The following is a 23,537-nucleotide window of genomic DNA, read 5'->3' on the forward strand; positions in this document are numbered from 1 at the left end:
TGTCTGTAGAATAGCCCATTCCATGGATAGGTCATCATTTATTTAACTATTTCTGATGCTTTTGAACATTTAAGCTGCCCCTAATTTTTATTATTATAATTAGTATTACACTACTAATCTTAGTTCTTATATTTTTCTCTGAATTTTACGTTACTTTCTTAGAATAGATTTCAGCTATAATTTAATGGAATGATATTTTTGTGTTACTCAATACATATTAAGCAAATTTCCTTCCAGAAAGACTGGGATCAATTATCTTCTATAACCATGTAAAATAGTGTCTATTCATTTCATGCTGATATAAATTTATGCTGGCATTATTACATAAGTTTAAAAGCATTTCAAATTTATACTTGAATACTAATTTAAAAGAATTTGGAACTGCCAAGAGATAATAATTAAATATTTGGATTAAGTAATAACAAAATTTATAAGTAGTAAAACTATATAGATATAATTTGTCAAAATTATCTGACTTGATTTAGAGAGAAAAAATAATAAAGTTTTGAAAGCCATATTGTAAATATCTATGTAATTGAAAATGTTGACAGTCATTCACAAGGAAAACTTTCTGAGACTGCTCTTTGGTACCAAATTTCTACTTGAGATATGAAGACATAATTTTCTGCATTAAGTGCAGTAAGTGTAAATTGCCATTGCCTTCAGAAGCTTATTTTCTGGATATGTTTTCACTGGTAAGATAAAATGAGAGCATGAGAGTATATGAATTGTTGTTTTGTCTAACATGGGCAATGGATTGAGATTCCCGCTAATATGTAGCTCTGGGATGCTAATATGACATGACAGAAAATCAATTTTTTTGAATTCTGTTTGCCGGAAAATTACCAGTTTTAAGAAGCATTGGGGGTGTTTAATTTACAAGTATGACAGGTACTCAAGACCACAAAAAAAGCTTTCACTTCTATGTGGGTTGAAGTATCGTTGTAAATATGTTTGCCTTTCTAAGATATTTGCTCAGCAATGTTTGTGTGTGTGTGTGACGGAGAGACAGGACAGAGAGAAAAAGAGAGACAGAGACGTAGACATAGAGAAAGACAAAAATAGAAAGAGATGAGAGACAGAGAGAGGCAGAGAAAGAGATCTCACCCATAGAAATAATTCACGTAAAGATGATTTTGAAGTGCTTTGTGAGTACTCGTTTTTATTATTTGTTCATAGACAACTCTGACTTATGTAGTATCTGCAACTCTATCCAGCTTTAAAAAGAAAACGTACTTACACTATAGTCATACCATAGATTAAAGAAAAAAAAGAACCATTATACTATATGCTTTTCATCTGAACCCTTTGGAAAACAACTTTTACCTTTTGTTTATAAAGTACACTAAGAATCCTGCAGAAGAGTGTGTAAGGACACACATCTGATGGTCCTGAGTTAATTCTATGTGGAAACAACCAGTATTAGTTACTTGACAATTGACATAAAAATGGTGTTCATTACATTCCATTTATTTGTGTGTGTTTAATGGGCAAAACATTCCTCTATGAGGGAAAGAGCCCCCACCCCCCACACACTTGGGGGTGCGGGGCAGCGTTGGTTTCCATACAAACACCTGCATGGAGTCTCAATACCTCCTTGGTTAGAGGCTGAGTTTCAGGTGTATTGAATGTGGCTGTGCTTCAGAGTTGTCTTAGAAGTGTTCAGGGGATGTCTAAGCAAGCTTCGCAATCCCAATGGCTCTTTCATGAGAAACTTTGAAACCTGGCCTATATCTAAATTGGATTATTTCGTAGGACCTTGTCTTCTATTCAGAAGAGAAAGAGAATCAGAAAAAAAATGCAGAGATTGTTTCATTGGTTTACTTTTTATATTTCTATGATTTTGTGGAAAAGAGTAAAAAAAAAAAAAAAAAAAAAGCTTAGGAGATGCTACGTAAACCCAGTAGTTTACAACCTGTTAAAATTCAGGATGTGAGTTATGCGTGCTGTGGGCATTTCCACATGCTCGGTGCATATGACCTTCCACAAAGTTTTATTTGACTGCACTGTACAATTTCATGGTGGTATCTCAGCCTCAGGAAGGAAAAACAGATCAAGCCTGACATTTTCCATTCACAGCTGAACCGGTTAATCATAGAGTAGAGGGCACTGAAGGGTGAGCTAATCAGAATGGCCCAGAAAACATAGCTAGGCAACATCCATTAGGATGGTTCAGATTGCACTGGACAGTGACATCAAGGACCGAGATTTCCTGCAACCCATTTACACAAAAATGTCCACTCTGAAAAAGGGCAGGTAGCAAAAAAGGTGACTTGTAGGGCAGACACATCACCCAAAAAAGCTTTTAAAAATGTGAAAATAGTTACCTCTCCGCGAGGCTTCAAAACTATCAAAAAGGTTAATTCTCTGGATGTCGTAGGTTAACGTAGTGTTAGGCATCAGGGTTCGATTTCTGTTAATGCTGGTGACTGCGAACTTGAATGCTAATTCTTCGACATTAACGGGTTCATTTTCCACAGTTTCAAAAATGCCTCCTGCAATAGCAAAAGGGATGCATTAGTCACATCATTGTGCCGTATTTTAAGATGAATATAAGAGATTCAAACAAAAGCCCCCCCCCCCAATAAATGGAGTGATGGTCAGAACAGATCCACAACCCAATGTTAAAATTTATCAGCGCTTGTCACCTGTGCATAAACTGGTCTTTATTTGTATGCCTAAAATTTTAAAGCCAAAGTTGGACTGTATGTTACCTCTCAGATGGCCAATGTATTCCAAATATTTAGTATCATGTCAAATAAAACTGACAACGTGGTGGAGGGTGATTTCCTGCAGTTGGGACATGAATCACACTGTGGTTGACCTCAACATAATTTGAGCTGTATCTGGCAGGACCATCCTTCCTCAGAATGAAGCTCTTTCGATTCAAAAGCAGACCTTTTCGACTCCAGAGAAATCAGTCAGAAAGTTGAGTGGGGTCAAAATGAGACACACATACACTTAAATTTTTCAAAATGAAAACATTTCTTCTTTTCTTATGGCCCAGAATTCTGGGGTCATATTCTAGTACCTTCCAAAGTGCACGGGCAGATTTAAAGAACGGTTGTTTGTTTTGTTTTGAGAAACTGTTTGGTCTCGCCTCAAAGCCATCCTGCATCTTATCTCCAGAGAAATGTGTTGCTCCCCTAAGAGAGAACATGCACTAAACCTTTGGTATCTCAAATGGGAAAATCTCCAAACAAGCAGCAGTACAAAATACCAGTGCTCAAAGCCTCATCGGAGAATTCAGCTCTTACTTTGCTTGTATATGCCAGATTGATTTGCAAGTTCTCTCTACACTCAAAAAAGAAGAAGAAGAAGAAGAAGAAGAAGAAGAAGAAGAAGAAGAAGAAGAAGAAGAAGAAGAAGAAGAAAGAAAAATAAAAAACTGCAAATCCCAAATAAATGGCACAGGCACCTGTATGATCTATGTGTATTTTTAGAAAAGAACTCCAATTGGCAAACTCTAATTCAAGGAATGACTTTGATTCTATTTTGAAAGATGGTAAACAAATGCACATCTATAATTTTTATTAATTATAAAATTATTATTATTTTGCAATTTCTTGCTCAACTGGTTTTCTCTATTAAATAATCAATTACAATGTCAGGTTACAAAAGCTGAGCAAGTTTGTGCAGGATTACTGTGGCTTTCTTTGGATATGTTTCTGGCTTTTGAGCTGACGATAGGAGATATTCACGCAGAGATCATTTCCCTGTTCTCGGAGAGACCAGAGTTGAACACTGCGTGACCATGGTAGGAGACCATGTTAACTTTTACCTGCAGATTCCTACTGGACATTTTTTCTGAAATGCATGTTAGGAAAAAGTTTGCTTGTAAGTGACTTTGTTTATTTGTTTGCTTTTTCTCAGACAGGGGTAAGCAGCTCCTTTGGGGGTAGACTTGTAATTTCCCTCAGAACTGTTAAGTGGATGCTTCAGAGTGAGGTGGTAAGCTCAGAAAATAGAAGAAGATAGATGTCAAGCTGACCCACAATTAGAATAGCCCAGACTTAGGTTCAGAGATTCTTTGGTGTTAGGGCTTCCACCATAATTATTAGCATTAAAAAAGTTTTGTTTATCTCCTCACGCACTGGGTGAGAACTCTTAGGAAGAGAGAATGTGTCTTATTCAGAATCACCATTCTTATGGAGATCAGTCAGTGAAGATGCTCAGCCTACAACTATTTAGGAGAAAATCAGTCATTAGCTCAAATGTAAGCACCTCTCAAATGCATAGGCAGTCTGGTAGGAGGGAATACACATCAGAATGGGAATCAGAAATTCTGAACTTTGGACCTTGGCCCATCTTTTTCCTCTTTAAGAATTTTAAATATTGAGAAGAAAGTTACTATGGAAAAGCTCTTTGGTAATATTTTACTTAAGCCTTATAACATTCCATGTATAACATTCCAATTGTAAAAACAATTCTGTTTTTATAGCTGAAAAGGTGAACTAAGAGATCGTACACTTTGCCTAGTTTATTCAAAGTCCCTGAAAAAGTGAACTAAGAGATCGTACACTTTGCCTACTTTATTCAAAGTCCCCAATCTTTGTTAGTGACAAACTCAGGTGTTTGATTCTCCAATCTATACATAGATTTTTAAAATACCTATTATATGATACTAACATTATCATGTAGTATATATGTTAAAAATATTTATTGTAAGGAATTAGCTCACATGATTATTTATTACATAGAGAACTATATATAACTGATTTATATATGTGTATTTTCACTTTATCAAATTATTTCTGATGTCCTTCATCTCTAAGTGTGGGTTAGTAATGCTTCCTTGCTTACCTTAGAGGATTTCGTTGTAAAGGAAATGTTATGAGAGAAGAATGGTGCCCTGAAAACTCAATCATCCCCCAGAAATGAGTCAGTATTATCACACATGGATAAAGAGGAATTAGCACTTTCCTGTTCACCTCCAAATTGTTCCTTTGATATATAGTTGTCTTTTATTTACATAAAGCTGAATGTTCCTGAGTTTACGAGAATGATATGTGTTTTTATTATGTGTGTATGTAGTGTGTAGGTGTCGTTTTGGGGCAATTTTCTTTCTTTCTGGCATCAAACAAGCGTTAAAAATGTTGTCGTTAGTTCAACACCCCATCACACTCTCCTTTTTTCCCTTAGGAAGGGCTGTTGCTGAATACCAAGAACCTGCAGCAAAGTGAGGCATATAGAGGGCTGAGAAAGTAGCAGGAAAGTGAAATCTGATAGAGACAGGACAGTTATTGATGGGAGCCATTCCAGTTCATCCTAAGGGAACAGTCTCATAAGTATTAGTCACTTCCTCTCTCCTCCTCATAGCTTCAGATTTGACAACACTGAATTGCAGAATCTTTGATACAAGTAGAGGAAAGCATGCATGACTTTTTAAAATCTGTGGGTGTGGGCTTCTCAATGAGACATTTCAAGTCTTTGAGGCTCTCCATGTGGTCAACTTCTAGCTTCAGTCATTTGTACTCTTGGGTCCCCTGATTTCAAGAAGAGGAATTCCTACCAGGTTCCTCCTTCTGTTCCTCTTTCTTTTCTGTGGTTCCCCTCCCTCTCCCTCACCCCCTTGCCCTTTTCTTCTAAGCTCAATGCCTCTCTCTTTCTCTCTCTCACTCTTCCATAGAAGAAGACAAGTAGAAGAGAAGACAGCTGTCTACAAGCCAGGATACAGGTGCTCACCAGACACCAACTTTGCCAATCCTTGACTTAGATTTCTTAGCCTCCAGAACTATGTGAAATAAGTGTCTGTTGTTTAAGCCATCAGGTCTGCGAGACTCCTATTAGCAGCCCAAGCTAAGATCTTCTTTTTCCTCTTCTTCTTTTTTTACCACAAGGACTTTGAAATTGGAATGGACAATTTCAATGGAAATCATATCTATGCATGTAAAATTCTCTTCCAACAGGATTCTAAACTTATGGTACAGTGGTTTAAGGTAAGCAGAGAAAAACTCACTTGAGATTTTAATACAGAATTAGGTAGCAGAGTTCCATCACCACAAGTGTGTTTCTGTCTAGATTCTTGCACCAACAAGTTCACATCAAGACAGAAAATTTCATTTTATGACCATATAGACATAGATGGAAATCAGACATGGCTACGTCGTGCAAAGGTAACATGTTGCCTTCAATAAGGGATAGTAGTGAGTATGCGGGGGGCGGGGGAGGAGAAAAAATGAGAACTTCTGGTTTGCATCACATAATTGCATCTAGACTTCCAAGGCAATTTTGTCATAATCACAAACCCACCTACTGTTGGGTCAAAAACATGATCGTTATAGGCAGAAGGCAGTACTTAGTCAAGGTTAAGATTGAATGCTGGGCTGTTTGCAAGAATGGTTAAGGTAAACACAAAGAAATGGTTTCCAAACTTTTCCTTGACCCTATTCCATTTGTACACAATCATAATGTCAAGGGGCAGAGTCCAGAAATCATCTGTATTTGAAAAGGACTCAGCTTGGCTCTAGGTCCCATTGATTGATTGATCGATTGATTTTTTTCAGGTTCCAAGAATACTTTCTAACCTGCTTCTTAATGTGCTTTCAAGTCACCATCTTTATCCAAAGACCTTTCCCTCACTTTATGCTGACAACATTTTAATTCAGTTCAACTAGCATTTATTTGGCATGACTCCGGAGTATGTATGTGTTTTTCCTGACAAAAGCTGTGTTTAACCTTGACAAAAGAGAACTGGGCAGTCACTAGCTTTCCATAAAGGAGGGAGGTATCACAATCAAAGTCGGTGTGAGTATAACGTGGTAGAAATTGAGGCCCTGTTACAGCCACATAATGTAAAGAAAAGCAGTTCTACTATTGCCTGCTGTTTCCACCCCTGCTCTCTCTAGGTAGAGCCTGTGCTGGATAATGGGTGGGAAACATGAGATGTACCCCCTTCTTCCCAAAAGGAATTTAAGAAAAACAAAGCTCCATTGTGCCAGGGAATCCATCTCATTTGGTGATGAAAAAGAAGAAAACCATGAAAATAATAGCATTGAATATCATTCCTGTAAACGGAATACACTGTTCTGACTTGACTTTGTAGTGGTGAATGTATTCCAATAATATATTTACAATAATACCATTCAGAAATGTAATAAAACTATGCATGTATTTAGATGTATTTTTTTTTGTTTTACTTCAACTGATTGTGTATATCTATGACTTTACTGAAGAGCTCATGCGTTCATTTATTAATTCATTCACTCATTTAACTACTTATTTATAAAATGCCTGCTTCCTATGAGCCAGACACTGTACTTGGCACTGGGGATGCAACAGTAAACAGAATAGACAGAAATCTAACTTTTGGAGCTTACATGCTAGAAGGGGAGCTGATCATGAACAGGAAGAAGGGTGTTGACATGTTAGGGTAGGAGGCCAGGAGAGATTTCATGAAGAGAGTAACTTTGAAGTAAAAACCTGCAGAGAGTGAGGAAACTGCTTTGAAGATATTGAGAGAGGAGCATTCCAGTCAGAAGGGACAAATGTTCTAAGGTGGGAACTGCCTGGTGTTAATTTTGTGGAGCAATGAGGATGAAAGTGGGTGAGCCTGGTCTGGACTGGTAGAAAATGAGCTTAGGGTAGTGATGGGGGTGGATTGGAGCATATCACAGAGGACCTTATAGGCCATAATAGGACCCTGGATTTTATTCTGAGTGACATGGGCAATCACTGGAGGGTTTCCAGTAGAGTAGGGAAATGGCATATTTCAAGAGGATCACCCTATGTGACACCAAGACTTATAAGAAGAAATATATATTGGTCTTCATGCTCTTTTTTGGTGCAGAGCTCCTAAAGCACTTGGAATTTCCTGCTGGACTGTTTGCAAGGATACCTAAGGTAAACCCAAAGTAGTGGTTTCTAAACTTTTCCATCAAAGTTGTCTTTCGTCATGTTGGTGAGGTGATTTGGGGGTCCTAAGGATGGGGGCTGGTTGTCCAGAGAAGCAACCATATGATCAGAGAGTTGAAAACTCTCAGTTCTACCCTCTGACCACCAAGATGGGGAGAGAAGCTAGAGGTGGAACTAATTGTTAGTGGCCAATGAGTGAATCAATCATGCTTATGTAATGAAGCATCCATAAAAGGCCAGGAGGGTGGAGTTCAAAGAGCTTCCAGGTTAGTGAAAATATCCACAAATGGGGAGGCTGATGGGGTAGTGATGGGGGTGGGACCTCAACTCCATGGGAACAGAAGCTCCTGTGCTTGGTACCCTCCTAAACCTTGCCCTATGTTTCTTTTCATCTGGTTTTCATCTGTATCCTTTAATAAACTGACAAATATAAGTGTTTCCTTGAGTTCTGTGAGCTGCTCTAACAAATAATCAAACCCAAGAAGGAGGAAGTCCTGGAAACCTCTGATCTGCAACTGAATCAGACAGTAGTGGTGGGTAACCTGGGGACCTACTAGTTATTGGTATCTGAAGCGGCAGGACAGTCTCATGGGATTGAGGTCTTATCCTGTGAAATCTAACACTATCTCCAGGTAGGTAGTTTCAAAATTGAGATAAACTGTAGGACGATGTCACAGAGAATTGCTTGGTGTGGGAAAACTCCCACCCATTTGGTGACCAGTAATGTCAGAAGAGTTGTGAATATGGTAGTCGTGTGAGAGCAAAGAAGACACACATGGCACTGGGTTCTTAAAATTCACCCAGTTTTCTGTACTATGAATGGACTGAAGAGGGAGAGGAGCATGAGAGAAAGCAGAGATTTGCTACCAAAGCCTCTACAGTATAAGGTAACTATAACCATAGGCACTGTGATAATCCGGGTAACTGATGATGACAGTTTGGTATAGATTAGTAGTGTTGGGATATGGCAAAAAGTGACCAAATTTAAAAAAAAAAAAAATGAAGACAGAGCTGGCAGGATTTGCTGATCAATTGTAAGTGAAGAAGAAGAGAGTCAAGAGTGACATCAAGCTTTTGACATTCACTGAGATGAATAAGCGGGTGGTGCTTGATTTGGAGCATGACTACTGTGTGCTGCTTGTTACAAATCCAAGTGGAGATGTCAACTAGGAAGCCACCTTTACTAGTCTGCATTTTGTAGGAGAGGTCTGGTCTAGAGATAGAAATTTGGGAATCAACACTGAAGGTTATGCTTAGGTAGTATTTAAAGCCATAAGACTGGATTGACATCATCTAAGAGCAAGAGTAGATGGAGAGTGGCAGAAATTGGAATGATACAGTCAGAAACCAAGGACTGTCTGGAACCACCACAGATGGAGGAGGCAAAGAACTCAATCTTTCCTGGAGCCTTCAGGGGAAGCTGGACCCTGTTAACAACTTGATTTTGGACTTCTGGGCTAGAGAACTGTGAGAGAGTAGATTTCTTTTTCTTTTTCTTTTTTCTTTTTTTTTAGAATAGATTTCTATTGTTTTAAGGCACACACTTTGTTGTCATTTGTTACAGCAGCCCTAGGAAACCAAAACGGTATCACAACTACCTCAAGAAAATCTCGGTAGTGAATGCTCTTAATTACCATTTTTTTCCCCTTTGTAAAATGTTATTTTATTTAATATTTCAATTAACAGTCTTTAGCTCTCTGATGTGATTTTGCAAATAAAGCAACAAACTACTACACAACACACTGAGTTTCTTTGTTTATTCTGTTTTTCTGTCTTAGCCTTAATATGACAGGGCCAACATTTATTATTACACAAATCCTAATAAACCTCGCTTCCTGCCTTAACTAGCAGTTGTGTGCCCATTGCGACAAAGTGTGAGGTCATACAGGAAAAAAGGGTAAAACTATTAGCTGGCAATCAAGAAATGGAAAGCTTCAGTAGTGTCGACTCCTGTTTTGCATTCCTGTGGAATAATAACCATTCCAGAAGCTATCAACAGAAAACAAGATGGCAATTTGATCTATTTGTTTGCTGATGGCTGCTCCTTAAATATACAGTATTATATTGCCTCTCTTTATTGCCACATCCATAATTCTAGTTTATTACATCATAAGCAATTTACTTTAAGCCTATATTTACTGCACCTTTAATTTCAAGGCTACCCATTTAAATTCTAAGATTCCCTTAGATAGTACTCTCTTCCCCACTCAGCTCACCTCTTCTTGTTTTACTTTTGGAGACTGATTTAGCCTTGGTAAAGATTTCATGCAAGGTGAATTTGGATGGGAAGCAGATGTACTTTGACCTAGTGGAGAATGAATGGACAAGAGGTATCCAAATTTTTACCTTTCACGACATCCTGATTAAGGACAAAGGTGAGGGTAAGGACAGCCTCAGTGGTCTGGGTGTTGGACAAACTTTATACATGTTTCTTCAGATATTGGTGTCCTTTGAAGAGGAGGGATGGGGTTTGATGTCACCCCCAATTCAATAATAATATCCAAACTCTCTGTGATGTCTCAACGAGAGCTACATAAAATCAGTAGGAATGACATTTAAGGAGGAAGAAAATATGTCTCAGAGTAAGGAATCCCTGAGATGCCTCAGATGGTAGCAGTCATGGGAAAGGTCAGTTAAGGGAAAGATTATGGGTTATGGGCAGCTTAGCACATGCTGCCAGTAGTTTTTCTTAATAAGTTGGAGTTGCACATTAAAAAAGAAAAATAATATATCCAAAGCCAAAAGTACTCTATTCTAGTGATAGTCAATATTCAATTTAATTCAGTTCATCAAATATTTTTGGCCATCTATTAATATCTATGATTATTCTGGCAACAGCGGAGGATACAAAGATGGAAGCATGTGGTTCATGCCATCAGAGCTTCCAGTCAAATGGTGAGAAGTTACAGAAAAGGAAACTATGTACAGCGGTCAATTATTTCATAACAGAATAAGAAACCCACTCTGTTCCCTCCAACATGAACTCTTTTCTGATTCTTCAGGCTCCAGAGGTGAACTCTTCCTTCTCTTCAGATAACATAATCTAGTGCATAATTGGGGGATTCATTCTGGTGTAAAATTATCGTAAGTCAGGAGCCTAACTGTTCGTTGAGGGTAGAGATGACGTTTATTAACTCTTGCCTTCTGACAGGACTAAATGTCTTGATTTGGGCATGTCCAATTCATTTGGACATGAATTCAATGTCCCCCCAAAATGACCATTCAGTTGGGTTGAGTGAGTCTCTTCCTTGTGCCTTTAAACCCTGCCTGATGAAGTAGGATGCTCTGCCAAGACAGAGAGGCTTATGAGAGCATTGAGGAGAAAGAGGAGGTTCTTGAGGTTTGTAGAGACTGCCTGACTTCCCTCTTTCTGCCCTGTTGGCAGTGATTGATCCCTTTGTCCCTTGGTCCCCAAGGTCTTTCTAAATGCTGACTCTTTCTTAAAGGCTCACTTTCCTCAGGCTGCCAGCACCTTAAAGCCTTGGAGGAATGGCTCATCTCCTATTCAACTGCAGATTTCAGGCAGGAACCAGAAATATTGCGAAAAGAGTCATGCCGAAGTTACTTTTATGAAATTCTGTGATCGCTCTCATGTCTTTGAGAGTGGTTAGATTTTAAGCTTGTAACACCTCATTTAAATGGCACATATTCATACTAAACATCATTTTCTACTTATTGAATGAATGGAATAGGCCAAGTTCACAACTTATAGTCCTAAGGAAGCCATATAATACACTTCATCACAACTGTCTAGTTTTCTTCCCCCCATTTCTACTTCTCAAGCTGAAATTTCTCCTTACTGAAAAAGGAAATATTGCTACTAAAGATGAGAACTGTTGTCTGAAGCCAGAACAAATGGAAGTTCACTGCTCTGACAGATCAGTGTTTACCAGTGTGTGTGCACAGAAGTCACCCATGAGATGCTACGCCCAAAAGGAAGTTCAGTGGTCAAGTATGATTAGGAAACATTGCTTAGGATCATTTCTTTTTGGAAATCCACACTGCACAAGAACATATGAATCTCTCAGAAATACTACAATAAAAAAGCAGTCTGACTCTGGTTAGTCCATGGTTTCTCATTCATTCAGTGATAGGACAGTTTTCCTTGTAACTGGGGTATGCAGTAGAATTTCTATCCTGAGAAACACACATTTTGAAAAATTTGATCCAGTGACCTGCTTTCTTTGGGACTGACAAAAATAATTTGCAGTCTTAAATATTGTTTTGATGCTCATCGTAAGGAAAAGTTGGACCCCAGATTCTTGATCAGAAAAAAAACCTTCTGATTATGAAACTGTTTTTTGAAAAATCAGTATTAGATTTATAACATCGATTTCTACTTCTTTTTCTCCATTTTAAAAAATAATATAAGCATAAAGATGGTCTGTATTTCATGAAAAAGTAATCTTTTTTTACTTACTTATTTTTAAAGATTTATTTATTAGAGAGAGAAAGCACATGTGAGGGGGGAGGGGCAGAGGGAGAGAAAATCAAACAGATTCCCACTTGAATGCAGACCCCACTCCGGGCTTGCTCCCAGGACTTTGAGATCATGACCTGTCAAAATCAAGAGTCAGATGCTCAATGACTGAGCCACCCAGGTGCCCTAGGAAAAGTCATCTTTTAATCAATCATTTCAAAGATATGTTGTGGATGGAATGAAAGTCCTTGACATTTAATGTAAATATTTTATTTATTTTATTATTTTTAATGTACATATTTTCTTTGATTTTATTTTAAGATTTTATTTATTTATTCATGAGACAGAGAGAGAGAGAGAGAGAGAGAGAGAGAGGCAGAGACATAGGCAGAGGGAGAAGCAGGCTCTTTATGGGAAGCCTGATGTGGGATTTGATCCCGGGATCCAGGGATCATGCCCTGAGCCAAAGGCACGATGCTCAACCACTGAACTACCCAGGTGTCCCAATGTAAATATTTTAAATGCAAAGTCCTTTGCTACATTTTTTCTTTCTTATTATTTTCTATTAGTTTTTTAACCTCTATGTATATTTATCTCAAAAATATAGACAATTTTTTGTTTACCGACTTAAAAATTGTACAAAATGGTGAACGAGGCAACAATAGTGCTTTAGAATATCACAAAAAGTTAAGGGGTCTGGTTTAAATGCTCACATGTTTTCTATGACCCCTTTCCTTTAAAAAGTCTCAAATTGAGATTCTGTATTTACTATCGTTCAAGTAGGCTAGTCCAGAAGGTATTTGAGTGGAGAATACCCTCTTAGATTTGCTCATAGTCACGTTCTAAGGTCCAACACTATAAAATAAACAGTTTGCATTGACATAGTGAGTAAAGCTCTATGAAGGTACTTCTCAGAGAAAATCTTTTTGTGAAACATCTGGGGCCCAGTTGAAGAGAGATAAACTTGACTATGACATGTATCCAGGAAAGCTACAAGTTGATTTAAAAAGTAAGGCACAGTTAAATGTTATGTCACAGAGGGATCTATGTATTGAATGCCACTAGTAGGAACTTTGGAAAGCATGCATCACTTATTTCAAAAGTATTAGGCTCTGGAAATTTTCTCTGGAAATTCTCTTTGTTACTTATTTACCTATATTTTTAAATATGTTGTACTCTGTGAACTCTCATGATGGATACCACTGCCTGCTATGCAAATAAACATTGTTTTTTTTCCTAAATAATTTTGTTTTTAAAAACATATTAATTGGGCAAAAAGTTGAAAGAAAGGGAAACACAATGAAATATAATCACTCCAATGTAAAACAATTATCATTAATACTTTGGTGATTTTTCCTCCATTCTATTCCTATGTATATCTGAATTCTCTTTGAAAAAAATTAAGATGATACTATCTTATTATCCCCTGGCATTTTCACATGACACTATACCATAGGCATCTCCCCCTGAAAACAAGTCTTATTTTTAATGGTTGTGCAATATTTCATTGGATATATCATAGCTTACTTAATCAACTTTTTTTTTTTTTTTTTTTTTTTTTTTTTTTTAGTAAGTTGTTACTGATTCTTCACCATTATAAATCCTATTATGACTGATGTTTGGTGCTTCTGTGATTTTGCCAGTAGAAACAAAAATACTTTGAAATGTATTTATTAGGTCTTAAGTTATAAACCATGTAAACTTTTGTTTAGTGATGCTAAACCGCCATGCCATGCAGAAGAGAAAGCTGACTTGTGTAAGTACTTTGTATCCACTGTGTAGAAATGTCCAACTGAACTGCCACTTCCCAAAAATCTGTATGGTTTTATTTATTTTATTTATTTTATTTTTTTAACTATATTTTTAAAAAAGTTTTATTTATTTATTCATGAAAGACAATCTGTATAAGTTTTATTTATTTATTCATGAAAGACAATCTGTATGGTTTTAAATTTAGTTTGTAGCAGAAAGTATTTATTATTGCTTTAATATGCATGTCTTTGAATATGGATGAATTTAATTTTTAAGACTTATTTACTACCTATTTGTAGGTCTGTAATTTTAAATAACTTGTTCCTGTTCTGTGCCCTTTTTATATTTTGAGACATAATTGTTTTTTGTTATTGATGTAAGTTACTCTCTTAGTCATAAGGATTTAAGGCCTTTGACATTTTTATTGCAAATATTGTTTTTTATTTATTATTCAGCTTTTAATGCTGATTAGATTTTTAGGCAGAGAAATGTTTAAATTTTTATAATGTCAAATATATTGATTTTTTCCTCCTTGAAACATGAAACATCTGTAGCAGTTACTAATATTTCTGGTTCTTTCCCTCTGAATGTTATGAAGAAATTATAAGCCTAACTTGGGGCTGGATGGGGCTAGGTGACTAGTTCTGGCCATTGAATTGTGAGCAAAAGTTACCTATGTCACTTCCTGGACAGAGGGCTTAACTGCCACCAGGACAACTTTCAGAGCTTTTTTTCATTTCCCTCTCAGTGACTGGGACAATATAGGTAACAGTCGCTCCCGTGGCCTGGGATCCAGAGGGATGACTTGAGAGCAGAGCCTATAACAAGCTCACTATGGCCATTAGCAAGAAAGCCCCTTTGATTAGGGGTTTTGATTATTTAAAGCTTCTGTTCTGTTCGGAGGAAGTCATTTGTTACAGTAACGGAATCTAACCCAGTGGAACTGTTGGAAAATTTATGATTAGAAGTTTCTCCTCTATCCACCAAATTGATAAATATTCACATACATAATTACTCTTAGGATTTCAAAGAAGATTTTTACTTTTTTATAATTAGTTATTTCGTTCTTTTGAAATTTATTCTAGCGTGTACTATTAGGGGAAAGCTAATATAATTATACTATATATATATAATTACCTAGTGATATATATAATTACCTACTGATGTGTTTTACCACCTTCATCACATACTGAGTTAGTACATAATTTAGGTTCCTGACTATTCTGTTATGTTGACCTTTCTGCCTATGTACACTCCAGCATTATACTGTGTGAATACTAGTTTTAATGCTTTCAGGGCAAATGGACATGCCTTCCTAGATTACTTATATATCTCTTGTATAAATATCTCTTATATAAGATTTTCTTAAAAATTTTTGCCTATTTATTTGTTGAAATTCTTTTGAGAATATCATTAAATCGACAAATTATTTTTTGGAAGTATAAAAAACCACCCATCTTTCTAAGAACATGGGCATTTATATCAAGATATTTACATATATTAGTTTTATTTTATAGTTTTCAGAAACAGGTTACACATTAATATATTTTCCTATGTATTTTATTTTATTTTATTTTAAATTTTTATTTATTTATGATAGTCACACAGAGAGAGAGAGAGAGTCAGAGACATAGGCAGAGGGAGAAGCAGGCTCCATGCAGGGAGCCCAACGTGGTATTCAATCCCGGGTCTCCAGGATCGTGCCCTGGGCCAAAGGCAGGCGCCAAACCGCTGCGCCACCCAGGGATCCCTCCTATGTATTTTAGAGGGTTTTATTCGACAGTTGAGTTTTATCTTTTATGATATGTATTTTTGGTTATTAGTGATTATGTATTATTCCCCAACCTCACTGCGGAATAATTAACAGGTGTAATTGTAATTGATTGTATTTTTCTGTGTGTATCTACATCTACTAGCCTTCCTGGACTATAATTAAATACTTAATTTTATGTTTTTTGTTGAGTTTTCTCATAATGTGTTCATCTCTAAATATCCACCATCCCTGTTTCACTTTGCATTGGCCATACTTGAATTAAAGGCATAAGCCATGATATAATTATATCAGTGTTCTTTTGAGCTTACCAGTTTTTAAAATATGAGCCTGCATGTCAAGTATATTGATTTTCATACTATTTTGTCGGGCAAAATCATGAAAAATACCTAGTATAAGGCAGCAGTAACCCCTCTCTTAGGATTATGCCAAGAAATCAATTTGTTAGCCCTTTTTGAAAAATTGAAGAATATTACTGGTGTGACATTTGTGTATCTCTTCTTACACTTAAATTTTACTTTCTTTCATTTTAACTGTTGAAAATTTATAAGTGTATCTGTATTTTTTATTTATTAAAGCATTTGGTTTTGCATATTTATATCTTCACACAGCTTTGGCTGTATTTCACACATTTTAAAAGACGTTTTTGCATTTTTGTTACTTTATAGATTTTTTTAAAGTAATGCATTTTTTCTTCATTGACTTAAAAATTAGTCATTTTTTAATTTTATTTTTTAAATTTTTATTTTTTTATTATTATTTTTTAAAAATTTTTTATTTATTTATGATAGTCACACAGAGAGAGGGAGAGAGAGGCAGAGACACAGGCAGAGGGAGAAGCAGGCTCCATGCACCGGGAGCCCTACGTGGGATTCGATCCCGGGTCTCCAGGATCACGCCCTGGGCCAAAGGCAGGCGCCAAACCACTGCGCCACCCAGGGATCCCTAATTTTAATTTTTTTAATTTCAAAATTTGAAGTTTCTTTATTTTTTCTAATTTAAAAGAAAGCAGCTTAATTGCATTATTAAAAATTTAGAATATACAGAAAAGGAGAAAAAACTATAATTTAAATCTCCACCACTCAGAGTTAACAATATCAAAATTTAGTTGTATTTTCTTTTAATGTTTTTTTTTTGTGTGTGTGTATGTGTAGTATGTGGATCTATAGTAGAACCATATTGCATATAAAATGTATTTTGTGCTTTTTCTCTTAGTGTTATTTAATATTGATTAAATATAATTTTAGTGATGCATAATGTTCCATCTCAAAAACAAAAGTTTATTTAGAAAGCTCTATTGTTAGACATCTTTATTTCCAATTCTTTACTATCAAAGATAAATGTTTCAGTAAGTATATCCTTGTGGAAAAATATTTCCTTCCGGGCAGCCCTGGTGGCACAGCGGTTTATAGCGCTGCCTGCAGCCCAGGGTGTGATCCTGGAGACCCGGGATCGAGTCCCTGATCCTGGAGACCCAAGATCGAGTCCCACGTCGGGCTCCTTGTATGGAGCCTGCTTCTCCCTCTGCCTGTATCTCTGCCTCTCTCTCTCTCTGTGTCTCTATGAATAAGTAAATAAAATCTTAAAAAAATAATAATAATATTTCCTCCTTTATCTATTTCTTCAATTCTTTTATATGAAATTCATGGTTTAGTAATATGTTAATTTTAAAGATTTTGATGTATATTACCCAATCATCCTCAAGAAAGATTGCATCGATTTTAATTTTAAAGATTTTGATGTATATTACTCAATCATCCTCAAGAAAGATTGCATCAATTTACATGCCTACCATGAGTACATAAAAGTGCACATTTCTCTGAATTTTTAGGCATTGTAAATAAAAAGAAATCAATTCCCTAGGCAAAACCTTTGCAATTGATGGTTATTTACATTCACATTTCATTGACTATTAATGAAGCTGAACATTTTCTTGAAATGTCCTGTTGTATTTCATTGTGTTTGTTCTTTTGCCCATTCTTATCCTTGCCCATTTTTAAATTTATTTTTATTTTATTTATTTTTATTTTTATTTAAAAAAAATTTTTTTTGGAGTTCAATTTGCCAACATATAGCATAACATCCAGTGCTCATCCCATCAAGTGCCCCCCTCAGTGCTCATCACACAGTCACCTCACCCCCTGCCCACCTCCCTTTCCACCATCCTTGCCCATTTTGAATGGGGTATCTATATTTATCTTTTGCATTTATGCATTAAGGAAGGAAATTATCTTCCCATAATTCTTTCTGATATTTTCTCTAGTCTACTATGCCTTTAATTTTATTTAACATTTTTTTCTAATTATGAAAGTTTTGCTATGCCTTTAATTTTATTTGGCTTCTTTTTCTGATTATGAAAGTTTTATATTTTTATGTAATTCAACCTATCTTTTTATGGTGAAAATAGTTACTCTTTCTCTTCTTTTTGGAAACTGCTTCCCACTCATGCTTCTGTACCATTCTTGTGATGAGGCAGGAGTGGCCATGTTAGTTATGCTATGGTGACAGCTGATAGCAACAGATGCTATTGTTTCTCTTGTTGGACTTTTGTCACAGGAACAAGAGAAAGTGAGTCTATCTCTTTTCAGAGACACAGAGAGAGGCAAAGACATAGGCAGGAGGAGGAGCAGGCTTCCCATGGGAAGCTTGATGTAGGACTCAATCGCAGGACCCCAGGATCACACCCTGAGCCAAAGGCAGATGCTCATCCACTGAGCCACCCAGGTTTCCTTGCAACTGATATTCTAACTGATATTTCGTCTTCATGACCTTTTTTCATGGCTATAGTGCTTCAAAAAGTCTCCATATTAAGAAATATTGCCTATTTTTTTCTGATTTTTACATAGTTAGTACTCTAAAATGTTTATAATGTATTTTGTATGTAGTGTAAGGTAACTATCTTTCTAAAAAATATATAACAAGAGGTGCCTGAGTGCTTAAGATTCTCTCTCTCTCACACTCTCTGCCTCTCCCTAATCACATGCTCTCTCCCTCTCTCTTTCTCTCTCTCTAATAAATAAAATAATATATATACATAAATATATATAAACCCAAACATAAAAACATTCATAACTATGTTATACTAAAATAAATTTTAATTGTTGTGGAATTTTAGATAAATGGATAGTAAATCTTGACTGAAGATTGGGATATGCCTCCTGAACTTTTCCATTTGGCTATGAAGGATATGTAAAATTTTGAGATGTACAGAAACAGAGGGAGTACTTCATAGGCACAGTGTTAGAAAAGACTTTGAAATTCAGAAAGTATTGGCCAATTTGGGACAGACATTCCTGGAAATCAACTTTTCCCTTGCATTTTTGTTTTTTCCAGCTATACAGACTTTGGCTATGGCACCTCTTCATCGGTATTTCACAAATTCATTTATATTAGTCCCCCTTTCTGAGCCATAAACCTGAACTGTCTTGTCTTTATAGTCTCAACAACTGTACAGTTCATTGCACAGAAGAGATGGTCAATGAATGTGAAATGAATGAATAAATGAGTGTGAGTTTTAACCTGCAAGACAGGCAATGAGGAGAGAGCCTGCAACATTAACTGATCTAATGTATGTTTTAAGCAGATTGTTTTATAATTAGAATTTCACGATGTATATTTAGAGTGTCTTTAACTTTTTGCATCATTAATTTATTGATTGTTTTCTGACAAGTGAAGTACAAGTTACTTTTCACACCTCTCCCATTGTCTTTGGTATTTCAAAGGCCCATCACTTCTCCTAAGTCCAAAGTATTTGCCAAGAGTAATGATGATTCTGAATATCAATGCTGAAATTAAACCATTGTATTTTGTGTAAATCACTAAAAGAGTGAATTAGTCAGGAAGAACAGTAAGAAAATAAAATCAATGTGCATTTGCAATGTGGAGGATATTTCTGGTTAGTGACAAGGGTGACTAACCGCCTGGTTTCCCTGGGTTGCCTGATTTTTGGTGCTGAAACCAGGACAGTAGGTTACCCTATAAGTTGACCAGTATGAACGTCTTTGGCTTGACCAAGAGTAGATTGGTAGGACTGCAGGTAAGACTGGGTAGTGTAACCCATGCCATGTGAAAGCCTTATGATTCCCTTTATTCTTCTTAAGTTGGAAATTGGAGAGCATCTCAGGCAATATAATTGCAGAGGCTGAGAAAAGGACTAAAAAAACACAGATGTAAAAGTTAATCTCACTGTAAATGCATTTTACAGCTTTGATTTGAATTTCTATAGAAATTCTTTATAAAGAAATCTCTCTGTCTCTCATTTTTTAAAATCTTATCAAATGGGGCTGATAACATGAAATGATGGTAATCAGAATTATGACAATGCTAAGGGATTGAAAGCATTATATAAATATTGTGTAAGTTTTCTTCCAAATGCCTAATCTTCTCTGAGGACAGAATTTAGATATTTTATTACTTTTACTATCATTCTGAGTCCAGTTTTTCATAGGATATGGGATAATAATTTGTAACTTGCTATTGGATCAATTCTTCAATGTTCTGGGGAGTCAAAAATCAGTGACCCCCTTTCTTTCTCATGAATGTCCTGGAGACTTAGGTGGGAGTCCCTTTTCACTGCTACATAACTCAATAGGGTTCAGGTATGTGGGCATGGGCGGGGATACTGCCTCATACCAAGCCCATAAACTGAGCTAAAATTGCATTCAACTTCATAGCACAGGAGAATTTGCTAATTATTGCTGATGGTGAATCTGAAGAGTCAGCAATGACCCTGGGTGCTATCATAATCCACTGATGAAAGCCAGCTTGAGAGAAAAGAGGACTCCCACCATTCTAAATGTGAAGACAGAGGAGACGGAAGACTCGGGAGCCAGTATTGGCACCAAGGTGAGGTGAGGGAGGCATTAGCCTAGGAGATACAATTTAAGGAGGCACCAAAATAATCAGTAATTGAGATACATAATATTTTAATTCAGTGTTTAAAAAATCTAAAATTAATGCAAAAAACCCTTATATTGAATAAAATACCTAAATTGTGAATAAAGTCAGGATCCGTTGCTGTACATGCATGACTCAGCTCATTTGTCTTCTAATCCTGACCTGGTCTGGGTCTGTATTGAGGAGTTGTGGTCATAGTCACATCAGAGTAGCTTTCTCATCAATGTGTTGTAGCTTCAACCATCTGAGGTGTTGTATGTCTACTTCAGTGGTGAAGTAGAAAAGTTAACACCATTTCCCAGTGCATCTTCTTTCTATTGGAGAGTAGCTTAGGTACTAAAAGCAGATTTTTTTTTAATATAAATTGAGTACTCTCCAAGTGCCAAGCACCGTGTTAAATGGTTTATATATGTCATTATCTTATAACCCATCCAATTACTTACCTTATGAGATAGATGCTATCATACCTATTTTCTAGAAAAGCAAACTGATGCTTAGAGATGATAAACAGTTTTCCCACTGCCACATAGCTGGTAACCATAGAGTTTGGGAATTGGGCCAATATGGTTATGAAACCATTGCTTTCATTTATTACTCATGCATTGACACCCCCAAAAGGCACAGAATTAAGTGAAGTAACTAAAAGTGTACAAGTGAGTTTCAGTATGTATCTAAAGCATGAACATCTGAATATAAAAGAAATATACAAAAACGTGGTTCCTTGGGAAATGCGTTCTGAGAATTAACTAAAAGGCAAGAACCAGGTGTGCTAGTAGTGTCATTGTTCAAAAGGTGATGGCAAGGGTTAGCATTGGTAATAAATGTGATGGTGAGAGACAGGATAACTCAGGATCTCAGCTTCATGGTCAGGTTTCTGACTCAACACTGGTTCAAATGGATGTCAGGTTGGGTGCCTGGGTGGCTTAGGTGGTTAAGCATCTGCCTTTGGCTCAGGGTCCTGGGATTGAGCCCTGCTTTGGGATCCCTGCTTAGCAGGGTGTCTGCTTCTGCCTCTCCCTCTCCCCTGCCCCCACTTGTGCACTCTCTCTCACTCTCAAATAAATAAATAAAATCTAAAAAAAACAACAAAGGGATATCATGTCATTTGTTTGTCATATACCTTGCAAACAAATGTATTTAAGTGATACCTTTATAATGCACAGGACAGATCTTTGAAAGCGGCAGGTGTCACTAACACTTTACAATGGCAATTGCATGTGTTAATTATTGACCACATAGACCTAAAGTGGATGGGTTGTCAGGGTCTGTTTTTTTTTTTTTTTTTTTTTTTTTTTCCCTTAAAGGGTTATTTATTTATTTTAGAAAGAGTGTGTGAGCCAGTGCAGGAAGGTGGGCAGGGACAGAGAGAGAGAGAAACTTAAGCAGACTCTGGGCTGAGTGCAGAGCCCAGCACGGGGCTCACCACCCAGAGATTGGGACCTGAGCTTGTCACCTAACTGACTATGCCACCCAGGACTGATGTCAGAGTCTGTTCTGAGAATTAGTAATACAGTCCATGTACATGAACAGAAATGCCTCTGTTCCTGGGCATTGAGTTCTCTGAGTCTCTAGCACTCCTTATTCTGGCTCTTGTCCCCCAAAGATACCCTTTAAATTTCTGCAAGGATAAGTGGAGAAAGAGAAATTGAAAAGCCTCTTTCTGCAAAAATTATAATGTACAAAACTCACAACGACATTTCTATTGCCTTTGCACTTTGCTCCAACTTCTGTACAAGTCAAAATAGATTTGATTTGAAGAGTATGAAGTGGATACAAAATTCATGCCTTTGGGCTAGTATTTATAGTAGCAAGGTATCTAAAGCTCTTACTTTGTCCAAATGGAAAGCTTTTTTTTTTTTTTTTCCCCCAGATCATAGTGTATTTTACAAAGTTTTTCTGCTTTATTCACTCAAGACTTTAGAAGTCATCCCCTGAGTCTATTTTGAGTCAATTGATGAAGCAAGATCCTGAAACTTCCAGGATTTTCCAAAACTAAAGTTACTGTTTTCAGCCTTAGAGAGCGGAGTTTGCATCTTCATCTCTATTAGTTTTTACATTTCTTTGTCAGAGTGTAATTTTTGTAAAATTAGAATAGTATTCTTTAGGGAGAACTTAAAATGTTTAGATTTCAAATATTCAGCTATGTCTTAAGAAGAGAGATTAGAATGTGGTTTCACAGAGACTTTTTTCTCCAGCCAGCATGGTCTTCATTCCTGTCAGAAATCGTAACTTTAAAAGATCTGTAGCATGTCCATATTCTCTTTGACAACAGCTTCTGTACTATATAAAGTTCCCATTATGCTTATTAAGCAATGAGATTCACTATTTCCCAAGGAGATCAGTTTGAACTAAGACAGATATTTCCCTAAGGACCAATTGGCATAATTCACATTTCAAGACTTCTAAGCATTTTGCCCCTCTCCCCCTTTTTTATAGAAAAAAGATTATTTATCTTGATTCACTTACATAATATATTCAATAGACCATAGAAGATTTCAGAAGTACAGGTTAAAAGCTAATTATATCGGAAAGTCATCTCTGAATTCTCTTCTCTTTCATTTTAAAAATACTTTTAAGTAGGAAAGAAACCTGAACTGCTCAAGACTTCATTAAAATTTGGACACTCTGATTTCTAATTATATTTCTTCTGATCATGTTTCTACATTTTAAAAGAAGTAGAAAAGAAAATTATTCATCCAGCTAATAAATAAAGCCTTTATTATGGTTCCCCAATACCCAAGCTATATTGATGATAATTATTATATCATTAAATGTAAATAGGTTTGTGTTTTTTGAAACAGTGTATACATACTTTTCAGATAATTATTTTACTTATTGTTTTGC

At 36.3% G+C, this 23,537-nt stretch overlaps 1 protein-coding gene across 6 annotated transcripts in view; it reads right to left on the reverse strand.

Annotated features, from left to right (window-relative positions):
• GRIK1 (glutamate ionotropic receptor kainate type subunit 1) overlaps positions 1-23,537 on the reverse strand; it is a 361,214-nt gene that overhangs the window by 133,302 nt on the left and 204,375 nt on the right. For all 6 annotated transcript variants that reach the window (XM_072806695.1, XM_072806696.1, XM_072806699.1 and 3 more), the window contains exon 2: positions 2,328-2,495. In XM_072806695.1, coding sequence (XP_072662796.1) covers positions 2,328-2,495 — 168 coding nt within the window. The remainder of the gene's footprint in view (positions 1-2,327; positions 2,496-23,537) is intronic.

This window comes from Canis lupus, chromosome 30 (assembly GCF_048164855.1).
Source record: "Canis lupus baileyi chromosome 30, mCanLup2.hap1, whole genome shotgun sequence".
NCBI classification, from domain to species: Eukaryota; Metazoa; Chordata; class Mammalia; order Carnivora; family Canidae; genus Canis; species Canis lupus.